The sequence below is a fragment of the Vigna angularis genome, chromosome 2 (genome assembly GCF_016808095.1).
Source record: "Vigna angularis cultivar LongXiaoDou No.4 chromosome 2, ASM1680809v1, whole genome shotgun sequence".
Lineage (NCBI taxonomy): Eukaryota > Viridiplantae > Streptophyta > Magnoliopsida > Fabales > Fabaceae > Vigna > Vigna angularis.
In genome coordinates, this window is record NC_068971.1 from 36,595,197 (window position 1) to 36,609,515 (window position 14,319).

At 31.4% G+C, this 14,319-nt stretch overlaps 1 protein-coding gene across 1 annotated transcript; it reads right to left on the reverse strand.

Annotated features, from left to right (window-relative positions):
* Nucleotides 1-8,565: 8,565 nt before the first annotated feature.
* LOC128195347 (uncharacterized) lies at nt 8,566-10,960 on the reverse strand. Its single transcript, XM_052872615.1, has 6 exons — nt 10,733-10,960; nt 10,428-10,634; nt 10,086-10,187; nt 9,037-9,252; nt 8,897-8,938; nt 8,566-8,619 (listed from the first exon to the last, which is right to left on the reverse strand). Exons 1-6 carry the CDS (start codon nt 10,958-10,960, stop codon nt 8,566-8,568), a joined length of 849 nt encoding a protein of 282 aa, XP_052728575.1.
* Between the last annotated feature and the right edge of the window lie 3,359 nt (nt 10,961-14,319).

Here is a 14,319-nt window from a genome sequence, read left to right on the forward strand (position 1 = left end):
ATTATTTATATTTATTTTATTTAGTGGGTGTTTATAATCTATTTTATTTATTTATTTGTCTTTATTATTTATATTTATTTTAATTGGTAAGTGTTTATAACCGCAATTTTAAATTTATTTGCATATTTATTTTATTGGTGAGGTGTGCACAACTTCACTTTTAGTTATATTTATTTTTTTTATATTTATTTATTTAGTAAGATGTTGTTAGCGTAATTTTTATTTTATTTAAATTTATTTATTTAATGAGGTGTTCATGTGATGTGTTTGTACATAAAATGAATTTTGTTCATCCATAAAAATGAGTTAAAAGGATAACTAGTATATTGGCTAGAAGAGAGTTATTTCCTCCACCATCACTACTCGTTGCACCTCCCTATTTCATTTTTGTCCTTCAATTAACAGATATCAACATCCGTGCATGCATATCAATGTCCGTGCACGAATATTGAGTTTTACAAAACTTTCTCATTGGCATGTGATGCGGAGGCAACATGGCCGTTAGATACTGCATCAGGAGCTATCTCCAAACCTTAATATGTGTTTTTAAAATAGTTAAGGACTTTGGAAATATCTCCAAACCCAATGCTATGCAACATGCTCCTCTGAAACTTTTGTATAAAACCTTTTTATGGTGGATTCTTTAAGAGTAAAACCTTAATAAGTGCTAACTAATATGGATATGAAAAATATAATTAAGAGGACAAATTCTATAATTATGTTGTTAACAGAGATTATTGGATATTTTGCACATTAAACAAATTTTTAGACAGATATCATTGCGTTATAATTTGGAAATTTTCCAAGAGATAAAAGACTATAATTTAGGGTGACAGAGATATTGTTGATTTCAACGAGTATATTTGCCATGTGAATGCTCCAATGCGGAGAGAGAAAGAGAGAGATTGTTGAGGAAAAATGGAAGTGAAGGAAACTCGTTACAATAAGATTGTAGGGAGGTGTTAGGAGCACATGAGGTAGTGGAGGGAGCAACACCCTGGTTAAAAAAGTGAACAATCTTTTAAATTGATGTGAGACTTTTTAAGCTTATTCCTTGTAATTGCCCTTCGCAAAGATAACATGCAACAACACCGCATGTTATGTTCCTAGTAATAATAATTTTAACTCAAAACTAAAACTTTTACTTATAGTTTGAAGAATCAAAATAATATAGTTTAGAAGTTCTAAAACTGTTAGGTGAAAGGGATAACTCAAAGTAAAAGTTAGTAGCCGAACTCTAGAAAGCGTAATACCTAAATAAAACTTTTTGTTTTTGGAAAATAAGATATAAATTAGTTATTTTTGAAATTAAATGTGTTGTGTGACTGAGAAATACCTAGAATTATTGAATTGATATATTTTGGATGAATTATATGAATATGAATATTTTTAAGGAGAAATGCTCATATTTGTATACGTTGGTGTTGGGATTCCGGTATGAAGTCATCTTGACTTTATCAAGTTCTCATACTAATTGTGATGATGAGAATTGTTGTTGATGATTAAATTTACAGTAAAAAAATTTTATGACAGGTGTAAAACTTTACAAGAACATCAACATATATATATATATATATATATATATACGTCTTTGAAATTAGTTGAATGATTTATATCTGATAGCAACTTTATTGATATGATATGAAACGTATTATCAATTTTTATAACTAAGCTTACCCTTGCGTTTTTGTTATTGTTTGTGTTTGGTTTAATACAATGATTGTATAAATATATTATAACATAAACAAAGAATTAGATGGATGAACCTATAGCAGTAGTGTGAAGTAATAGTAAAAATTGAGAAATTTGAATATCATATTAGATTGTGAATATGTTAACAAATGTGCGAGAGATAAATATGTTAAAAGAGATGAAAATTTACTAATTAAATACAGTAAAATCATTTATATTGTTATTTTTTTTATTCTTAGACTCTTAATCAACATTTATAATTTCTCTCAATCATACTAAATTTTTCATTAATAACAAAATATGTACTAATTTGGTGTTTGTAGACTTATCTTTTTCTCATGCTAAAAAGATGTTCAGATAACTTTTATAACGTTATTGACTACAGAATTAAGAGAGAATCTTTAGATAAGAAGTTTTACATCTTGTTGTCATTATGCTAAATTTTAATTAATAATACCTTTTAAGGTTTCTAATTAGAGTTCATTAAAGGAAAAAGTAAGAACTTCTGAGACCCTACAATATGTTTCTACAAAAGGCATAATCAACACCAATCCACCTTAGCATAATACTTAAGGCAAATGCAATGCTACAACAACAATAGCATTAAAAATCATTTGTAATTTATACAATTTCGACAGTGAGATTTATACCATATTTGATCCATAAACATATCTTTGATTTTATACAAAATCTCCACAATTTCATTAACTATATTGAATCTGAATCTAAAATGATAAAGTAATTTTAAAAACATTAATTTTACTAATTTACCATTTTTTTCCACTTTAACATTTTCTTATAAAATAAATAAAATTAATCACTAATTGTCTGATTAATAGAATGAATGTTATGAGGATAATCTGAAATAAATTAAACACAAAAATAAAAATAATATTTTAATTATTTTTCATAATGCGTGTATAAAACAGTGAAAGTACATGATAATGTCTTGTAGTGTTGTGTCTGTTATTGGAGTGTCTTTTCAGAAGAGTAAGTGGTTCCATGCTTAGGCCCACATGCAACCCACAAGGTCAAGATGTTGGATCTGTTGCCTCAGTATATAATAAATAATTTAATCCATTTTCATTAACCTAAATATGTATAAAATAAGTATTAGGCATATATGTGGCCAATCGGGTGGGTGTAAGGAAATGATATTAATTTTAATTACTAAATCTGAAAAAGTGATTATAAAGGCATTTGTTTTGGATGAAGTGCGTTAGAAAAGGCCAAGGCCAAGCTAAATGAGAAAGAAAATGGATGAAAAAAAATTTCTTGAATGAATTCACTAAATGAAAGAAATAAAATTCGACGAGTAAGAGTTATTAAAATATTAAAAAATCATCCATTTTAATCATTTTTCCTATTCTTCTATTAAGTTTTGCTTTTAAATTTATCATTTAATCAAAATGATATACTTTATAAATATTAAAAAATTACATTAATATATATTTTTTTAAGAAAAAGATAAGAATTTCAATTAATTATATTCTTTTGGAACACCTTTAAATTAAACAGAGAAGATAATTTTAATCAAATTAACCTTTTAGTCTATATTTTAAATAGATATGTTTAAGTTTTAAGTAGTTTATAAATATTTATATTTTTAATTGAAGTTTTATTAAAAAAAATCATTTTAAAAAATATTTATTTATTTTCATCTAACTACTTTATATTTGATTTTGTTATTAATAGAATGATATGATCGTTTTTTTTTTCTATATTTACCTTATCAACCAATTCATCGACTTCCTTCTTAATTATCAACAAATTAAGAACAATTAAAAAAAAAGAATGACTTTATTAGTTAGATACAAAAATAGAAAACAACAATCATAACATTGACAAAAGTGAAATGATTAATAAATACATCTATAGCTTATCACCAAAGAAAAAAAAAGAATTAAGTTCACATTTTTTTAAAGTGTGATTCCTTATTGTAATTTGATTGTTAAGATCTTCTCTGAAAATAATGTTTGACCGAGACGGAAAGATGGGTGGTTAGTAGACACACCTCAATCGCTCTTGTTTATTTATCTACCTACCCATTAGTTTTTCTTCTCTTTTTCCTAATGAATTCATGGTGCTCTCCCAAGGAATTTCGATAGAGACAATACAAATGCAATTAAGTTACTTTTGTTAACACATGTTCCTATTTCCTAGCTAAGTGCCACTTCTGTCAACAGAAAACAAAATAAAAAACAGAGAAAATAACTTGGTTCATTCTCATAATTAAACTATCTAAAAATTAAGTTTATAAAGTGAAAAACATGTGAATGATTTTATTCATCCTTTTTCCATTTGTTCGTCTATCAGAACTGGTAAATTAATTAATTTTATTTAATTTATGGTTTGATTATATTAATAATTTTCTAAATATTATTGGTGTGTATTTTCTTTATTATAAATGACATTTGATATTCCAGATGTGACAACGCTTATAAATAAAAGTTTATTTTTGATATCGTCGAGAAATTTCGTGATTTTAAGACAAAATTAACGTTTAGATATATCTTTAGAACAAAAAAGAATAAAAATTCATGTATCAAATACAAGGCAATTGATGAAAGACCTTACATCAATTTGTTGAGATTCGTACATTCTAGGGATGGAAAGTTAGTTTATTTAAAATCATCTATTTCACCAATGATAATTGTGTACATGTTAACTTAATTCATTAACTGAATTTTATATGATATGAACCAATTTATATGTTATAGGAAAAGAGACAAAAGCAAAAGGGATAAGTGCTCAAAATAAAAAACTACACTTATTATCTTTTGGAGGTATAGAAAGCTTGAAGAGAAGATCATAAAGGAAAAGGCAGAAGCATGTCACCACCTTTTGATGGTGATTGTCTACAACGTCCTTCACCACCATCCCGTTGTGGAAGTTATCTCGTCTACGATCATCGGGCTCCTACACTTCTTAATTACATCGCACGAAAAATCTTAAAAAGAATTGTAAGATATACATTTTCTTTTTAAATAATAATATTGTTTTATATAGATTAGATGTTAAATTTTTATTGTTATGTTACAAGACTCTATGGTTAAATAGAGTTCCCAAGGTAACTTCAATCCAGAAGGTCATCACGACATTCTTGCTATTGTAATTGGATGGCCTAAGCACCTTAAACATGTGCATGTTGGATCAGGAGTTGGCATTCAATATTATTTTGGAAGCTCCTCCCGTTAGACTTCATACAGATACAATGTTGAGTGTGAAGAAAGGGTGATGTGGAAAATCATTAAGAAGATCATAACACAACTCTATGATGAAGTCATTAAGCAAGTGACTGAAAAGGTTATGTGTCAATTCCAACAACAATTCGATAGTTATGAAATTCGTCCGCAAGTATCTAGTCCATCAAAACCTTTTGTGCCACGGGTAAAATTAATAATCATTTTGTGTTAAGTTATGAATTGAATGATTTTTTTTAATAATATAACATTAACATTGCCTCTAACAGGTAGAAGTATAAAGGGTAGTTGTTTAGGTCTACCCGTATCAGGGGATGACATAGATGACACTCGTCCATGATAGTTATATGTTTTGGATGATACAGGGACGACACTAGTGGCCCATGGAATAGTATTTGAGGCAACCACAATTCTTCATGGTTTGAAGCTATCAGACAATGAGATTAAGGTTATGAAAGAGGAAATTCTTGTACTAGATGATTTAGTTCTAGTGCCAATAGATGAGGTATATATTGTGGCACATGCATTTTAATCTTTCCTCGCCTAACCTAGAGATTTGGTTGGTTCTATTTTTTGAACCCTGGGACAAACTCCTAAACCCCTCATACACTTCTCAATTTTTAAGTTTACATGTTACACTAGTGCAGTAAGAGGAAATAACACCGGTTATTATTGGTTATAGGCACCGGTTTTGCAACCGAGGCATAAACAAACTAGGTAAAAAAGGTAGGTTTTATGCCTCGGTTATGAACTGAGACAAAAGTGGTAAGATTATGCCTCAGATTTTAGGTAACCGAGGCCGTATAACTTTTTTTTTATTTTTTTTTTAATTTTAGGTAACACAGTTCAAGCAATTATAGGAGGATCTGAGAGGAGGATCTGTGACCGAGATTGACAAAAATGCAACTGCAAGAAGCAAAATCAGAGCAACAGAAACATGGTTTTGGCATTTCTTTTGCTTCACCAAATATTTCTGGCATGAGAGTCTCCTTAACAACAACCCATAACCCAGAACAGAAACCCAGAACCACCATAACAGCAACCCAGAACAGCAACCCAGAAGCCAATTTGATTTCTACGAGAGTTCGTCCTCCTCAATAGACGCAACCAGAAAGAAAATCGTGCCTCCATGATTCAATCTTCTCCACCTCAACCTGCACACAGAATCCAGAAACTCAAAAATCGCAGAAACCAAACTCAAATCGCAGAAACCAAACTCAAAAATCCTTTTAATGGTGCCTACCTCCATTGACGCGAACCAGTTCTTTCCTTCCTGGCAAGACGCGGGCTGGTTTTCCCCTTTCCCCCCTCTGAAGAACCCTAATATGGACGCTAGACGCGGGTTGGAGACACAACTCGAGAGGACGGTAGGAGAGAAAACGGAGATGGTGAGGGAGATCGAGGAATTCTCGTTGCCGCCGCGTCCTCGCCGTCGCTGCGTCCTCGCCGTCGTCGTGTCCTCGCCGTCGCTGCGTCCTCGCCGTCGCCGTGTCCTCACCGTCGCTGCGTCCTTGCCGTTGTCGTGTCCTCGCCGTCGCCGCGTCATCGTCGCTGCCGCGTCGTCCACCATCGTTTCTCTCTCGCCGCACAGGAGAAGAGGAGAGGTGCTAGGTTTTTGGGGAAAAGCTTTTGCTACCCAGAGGCTAGGTTTATCTGTATTTAACCCAAGCCCAATATGCCTCGGGTCCATCTGCCAACCGAGGCAGTATCTTTGCTGCATGAGGTTTATGCCTTAGTTCACCTTGGAAACCGAGTCAATATTTTCTTTAGACATCGGTTGCTTAACAACCGAGGCATATAGTATTTTTAAAATTACGAGATTGCCACCGTGTTTTGATATGCTTCGGTTCAATAAAAATCGAGACATAATCTACGAGTTAAAAACGCCTTTTTTTATAGTGTTATTTATGTTCATACTTAAATAATTTTCTATTTGTAGACGATCCTCTTGGTGCATTACACCAACTTGCTGACATAATAATTGATGAGCTGATGCCGGTTCCATAAGATTCTAGTGTATTTGGGAGAGACACTAACATCCAATTGTACTTGTATAAAAAAGATATCTTACAGTTTACGTCAAGGAAAGAAGATTTGAATATTACCCTTATTTAGTTATGGATGATGTAAGCCTCTGATCCATTCTTTATATTAAATTGATTTGTCTAGTTACTTATATCAAATAAATGTTTTATGTTTAGGTATATGTTTGATGTAAGTAATGATACGAGATTAAATTATATATATAGTTTCATAGGTCCCCTACTCACTCATGAAGGCAATAAATTTGATGACATCCAAGCATATGTCACAAACTACTTTGCATGGGGGAAGCAAATATATTTTGTTCCTTATACTTGTGGTTTTCTTTACGGATGTCCCTCAAGGTTTGATATTTTGGTCCATATATTTATAATAGTTTGATTTCTTTTCTTCCTCAATTATTTATAACTGTGTAGATATGTTATAGTGTAACAAAAAAATTGACTCATATGAGTATAATTACTATGTAATGCATTGGATGACAATCGTTGTTTATGCTCGTATTACAATTAGTTGAGAAACGGTAATAGTTGCATTTAATCAAATACTTTGCAACTTTGTCATTTTATATACTAATTGAAATTATTGTCTTTTTTGCATAAATTCAAGAGTCATGCACCAATTCCCGACACTAGTACAAAAATAACGTATAATGTCACACGTTCATCGTCCAACCACTGAATAGACAACGTTAAAAATAACCGATAGCATTTTTGTAAATAAATTCAATTATTAAACATCGTTTAGAATTGTAATTCGACGTAAAAGGATATAAAGCGTTGAATACCCCAGTGTTAGACGTCAAAAGGTTAGTGAATTTAATAAAAAATTGAGCAGAAGATTGAAAATTCATTCATTTTATCTAAGCGCGCGAGACCCGCTTCTCTTCTCAAACTTTTCTCGAACGAAGTTTGACGACCATAACATGTAATATTTCTTTCATTTGATACAAATGCATTTTATGTATGATTTTTGTTTGTTTTAACCGATTATTTTCGTGCTTTTGTCCTTCATACACTACAAAAATATGTAATTTTACCGGGGGTTTTTTTCAATATTACCGGCGGTTTTAACCCCCGCAAATCACATTTCCCGCGGTTGGACCAACCGTTGGGAATACGGCCGTCGCCAAGTAAGTACCGGCGGTTCTGGAAAAAACCGCCAGTACTAGCGGGGGTTTCCGGAAACCGCCGAAATTTCCAGAGGTTTTGTCGAAACCGCCGGAATTAGCGGGGGTTATGTGAAAACCGCCGGGAATTACGGGGTTACTCAAAAACCGCCGGAACTGGCTAGGGTTATCTCAAAACCGTCCCTATTTTGCATGTGTAGTTTACTGGGGTTAAAACCGCCGGGAATTTATACAGTTCATTCTTTTTTTATTGTGATAAAATTAGATTATGATAAAAATGATTTTATTGACAAAACAAACAATAAATTAATATGAACTAAAATTGAATAATATTGTATAAAATAAACTATATTGTTCAACCTAATATCATTCATACAACTAATTGTTCATGCATAAAAATTAAAAATAAAGATGTTCATTACATATGTTCAATATAGATGTTCAATACAAATGTTCAATACTAAAAGTATGACTCATAAAAATATTCAATAACAATATCTAATTTTCTTCTTCATTACATTTATTGTTTGACCCACTCCCTTGATCAGATACCTACAATATAACATAATAATTAGTCGATAATATATTTAATTAAAAAAATCATACAAATAAATTTAATAATTATTACCGATGATCGTTGAAATACTACAAACTGTGAAGGCAATGAACCTTGATGATTTTGCAACAAAAGTGTCATCATTGCCTTCATTTCATTGACTTGTGATGTCAATGAAGATACCTATAACAGAAATATTTATTTAAAAAGTGAGAAATATGATACCTAACATGTTAATCTTAAAAGGAATAAACCAAGTAAATATTCATTAACCTGAGATTCTAATTTAACATTAGAAGAAGTCAATGAAGATACCTATAACAAAAAAATTTATTTAAAAAGTGAGAAATATGATACCTAACATGTTAATCTTAAAGGGAACAAACCAAATAAATATTTAAATATTCATTAACCTGAGCTTGTAATTCAACATTAGAAGGAGTAGATGAAGATGATCCAAAATGAGAACGAGCATGGACTCCAAAGACTTTAGATGGGCAAGGACCCAAACCTAGACCGCGAACACGTCCACAATGCTCTTGGCTTCCTAAAACATGAGCTAATGAATCTAAACTTAATATTTCTTTTGATTGAGACGATGTTGTAGATTCATATGTTTGAATTTTTTCCTACATACAACATAATCAATGATGCCAACATTAAAAACATTGCATTTGTATAAAGAGACAAACTATTGAGTTGGCAGTAGTATACTTATATTTAAACTTAAGATGTGTGCAAAAACAATAGCAAAAACAGTAGTATACTTTCACTATCTTCAAAATCTGATCTTTGGGTTATTATATTTTCCAGGGTCAAAAGTGCAAAGTCTATACTTGGGTTATGAGATTTCATCTCGCCTAACCCAAAACCAACAATAGTCCATACATCATTATTCAGGACCAAATCTATCCCTCTCACTCTGATACAATAATTCCATCTTCTAATCTAGCATTCACATATAAACCTTTAACTAAGTCAGGATACAAGGTACTAGTCATTTGAAGAAAGTTGTATAACCATTAAAAGGTCAATAGATCTCAGAAAAGAAATCCATCATTTCAATAAAACTGGAAATCCATATAAGATTGATTGAAAGAAGGGTATCCACGTGACATCATGGATGGGACCAATTAATACTCATTCTTCAAATTGAAGTCTGTAATGACAATCATATTAAGGAACTTAAATCTTAATACCAATAGCAATCATGTGTAAGTGTCAATTTCTACTAGAATCAATGCTTTTAACCATCAATAATTCAGAAAACACAAAACACATGAACAACCAACTACTTATAGTAAAAAGGTTCTTTTTTCCTATAATGTATCTATTACATGACATCTATAGACATGTATATAGTACACATGACATTGAGTTCTTCATTTAAGTAATATCATTTGAACGAGACTATAAAAAGATATATAACTAAACCAATCACAAAAAAAAGATTGGAACTTACACTAATTTCCCTTGCCTCATCACTGATAAAAGCTCCATTGGTCTTCTTATGAGTAGCTATCCAAACTTCTCCTCTGCTAACTTTGTGCCCACACTCTTTTTCCTATGAAAATTAACAAATGCTTATTAGGTATATCATAAATATTATGAGAAACAGAAAATTGAAGATAAATAACACTTCACCATTTCTTCCCTCTTCCTTGCAATGCTCTTGGATCCCCCTGTGTGAGCAAAAGTTTGTTTTTTCCTATTATGCTTATTTTTTAGGGCAATCTCCTAACATTGTGATAAAAAAAGTTATTAAATCATAACAGAATTTTATGAAAAGAAATGTAGGTTTTACCTTTGTTCTTTCATCAAGTCGATAGTCAACAAAAGAAGCCCAATGATCTCTATCTATGCCTTCTGGAGCCATGGCAATCAATTCATCTCTAGTTCGCGTCCCATCATCTCTTTGTTGCCATAATTCTTGCCGACAATCTCTCCATTTATGATTAAGCGCTTTCAAGATGTAATTGATTTGAATATCAGAATTCACTTCAAACTTTGTCTTCAAAACAAATTTTAATAAAAAATTAACAACAATTACCCAATAAATAAATTTTGGATGTCTTTTTTGTAATGGTATTTTGTATTTACATTACTTACTTGAATGGTATTTTGAATCATGTCTTCTTTGTAACTTTTGGGAATCTTCTTCCAAGAAGAATAACAAATAGGGAATACCTTGAAGTTTCTAGCGATACTTCCCAAGAATCGATTCAATAATGCGCCACCATCTCCAATTGGTTGATATTCCTCATTCCAATGTACAATAATCCTTTCATTTTGAGGCAAATTCCAAACATCATTTGTTTTTAAGTGTTTGGTAGTCATCTTACGTTGGTCATCTGTGAAGAAAGAAAATTTGTGTCAAATACTCTTGTGTCAAACAACTTCAGCAGTAACTATTCATATAAGTAACATAATGAAAGCATTAATATGTTGAACTTGTGTCTTACCAATAACATCAACCAACCATGCTCCCTTGTGTGTTGGTGGCCTTTCTTGTTCAACTTCCAACTGAGTATCCTGATTTTCATCTTGTTCATGTTCATCTTGTACATGAGAATTTTCTCCTACTTAAGGTGGTGAATGAAGAGCATCTTCATTTGAGGGCTACACAAGGGATGATGAGAAAGCAAAAGAAATTATCATTATTGTTATTAAATTTCAACAAAAAAGTGAGTTAACTTACTGAGTCACGTTTCTTTGAATTTCAGGCATTTGTTGTCAGATTCCATCTGCACCAGCAATTAACATTTTAGTAGTCACAAAAACCTTTATTTTTTCTACATGCTAACACCTGACACTTCTTTGCATTTTCTTCCTACTTGGTATTTTGGAACAGGGAGCAGCTATTGATCGTATCCTTGGAGAGATAGTTCATAACAAAGGTATTTTTGATTTTGCATTTTCAGAGCATTTTTTTTATCATATGTACTTCTTCTAAAAGATTCTAATACAGAACTACTTCTAGTTTTTTATCATACAAAACCTTCTTGGATAATTCAAGAGTAATTCTCTAGCCATCTCACAAATGACAGAAGACTTTTAACATAATTGTCCTAACCTTTAAGGTCCAAATATCACTTTGTACAATACAAAAGATTTCTCAACGTGACTAGCAACAAATAATACATATAACACATCTAATGTACTTTTGAGAGATAAAAAAAATAAGATCACAACAACCAATCCTCTTAACATACTTCATAACAGCACAATCAACAATTAGTTTGACCATTCCATATAAGTTATATCAAGCATATGTAACCAACCAGCATATGAGATAAAAACAGAAGCGCTTTAATATGAGTAAAACAACCCAATAAAGTTACAAAACAACAATGTTTTAGTGCAAACACAACAGTCAGAACAGTCTAATACAACAAGGATTTTAATGCAGTAACAACAATCAAAACAGTCAGGATTTTACTACATAACAGCAGTCAAAACAGCCAGCAAAGATTTTAATGTGGCATATTTACAGTCCAATACAGAAAAATTTACTGGTATAAAACAGCAAGGAAATAATGCTGAAACATCCAGCAACATTACATAAAACAGCAAACAATCACTACTAAAATTCTGATACAGCAATTGCCCACATTTCTAAAAGTTTTGCCTTCTCTTATTGGTATGACACTAAATTCCCTTGTTGTTGCTACTGATTAGAGATTCCACAATTTTTGTCTTTAAATAAAATTTTACGTTTACTGTTTTTACTAATGTAATTGAAACACTTACATTAACTTGAACTGATGACTGAAAAAATGCATCTGGGGACTGAATAGGTGCAGGAGTCCATGCTGATTGAAAAGCAAATGCATTTGGGGACTCAATATGAGTAGGAGTGCATGTGCTTTGGCTTGTCGAAGGTAGCTTTAGTTTGTATGTTCCTATAAATAAATGAATGTCAAAAAATGATAACATGAATAAAACAAGTATTAGACATTTAAAAAGAAGGGAACTTACTTCTTTGAGGGGCAGAAAGAGAGGGTGAGGATTGGACTTGAGGAGCTGGTGGATGATTAGTTGTGTGACCCCATGTATGAGAGGCACTTTGCTGTGTATGATGTTTTCTCTCCTTCTTCTTAAATGTCATTTTCTTCATCTTCAAGTGGTCTACAAACAATTACATAAATAAAAATTAAACCACCTATATAAGATATAATAAAGAAGAAAATAAACAGAATAACTAAATTAAAATTAAAATTAAAACCTTGTTAATGGTATATTTCTTTCATCATCGGGAAATAATGTTTCTAAGTTTTGTTGTTGAAACGATTCACATTCATGAACGTTGTCAACATCATCTTCACCGATGTTGTACAAGTCTCTAGGCTTTATATGTACAGGGATGCACCAATTTTTATCAAACTCATCATCTACATAATATACCATTTGTGCTTCTGATGCTTGAATGTATGGTTCATCATCATCATTATCACCAGTATGAATCAAGCGTCCAAAATCATTTAGTCAAAAATTAACCTCTTTCTCTTCTGATACTTGCGGAAATTTTAGTTCATTTTATTTTCTCAGAGCTTAAAGCATCAAGACCAACACTTAGGGCAGAGGCAATTGGAAGCAATTTGTGAGTACAGACACTAACACCAATTAAGCATTAAAAAACGAGTAATGGCTTTTATTGAGAAGCATTTATCATAGTCTTTGAAGCCTAAGGCAACTCAACTCACAATCTCACTGCTCCACTGATGAAAATAAGTGTAGGTTTTTCTTTTTCTTGAACCCATTCTATAAGGAAAAATTACAATTTTTTTTTCTAAATTTCCTTCTTTCAAAAAGAGTTTCTGCAATTTTCAAATATTACACTAAAAATGAAATGAATAGGAAATTTGTTGATTTGAGTATCGATGAATTTTTTCTTCCCCGTGCTAATATCTAGCCGTTTTTTCAGACACGCCCACTACCAAACTTAAAACTGAAGAGAAGCAACTTTACTGGAATCCTGAAGTCGAAAGAACAAATGGAACAAGACAACACAAATCGAGAGATCTTTCAGCTAAACTTTAGGAAAGCAAAACAGTCAAATAAACAACAAAGGTCCCTATACATTATACACTAATAAAACAAATGCTTAAGTGTTCCTTCTCTTTTCAACGGCGTTAAAAGTTACACAAACAGGCTATTTCAAATATTTTTCCAGAATAAGATTATTTAGAATTACCTAGCTAATTGAAATTCATTAAATAGGAGAATTCACTATAATCTTAACAATTTTAAACAGATAATGTCGTACTATTATTTTCGCTTGGACTAAGTCTGGTCTCCCAACAGAAAAGATAGACTTTAACATCAGAAATTGGTGTGTTTGGTTTATCTTATATTTAATATCAACCTATAATGGTATAATGAGTTTATGAAACACTCATGTAGCCATGGCTGCTTTAATTTCGTTATGTTAACATGCACACGACTAGATCAATTAAGGTTTTGGTCTATACACATAAAACTATTTTCAACTTAAAAACCTATTTGTCAGCCATCACTATAAACTTGTTACATGGCATAGTCGTGCTAATGCATTATTCAGCCTCCTCCACTGATTGGGTTAAGTGTTAAGGAAGTGTTCATTTATTAATTTAATACATATGAAAGAAATCTATGTTTTACAATATGACAGACTAGTAACATTTATGTTTTATAGTCGAACTTCTTATCGATAGTTT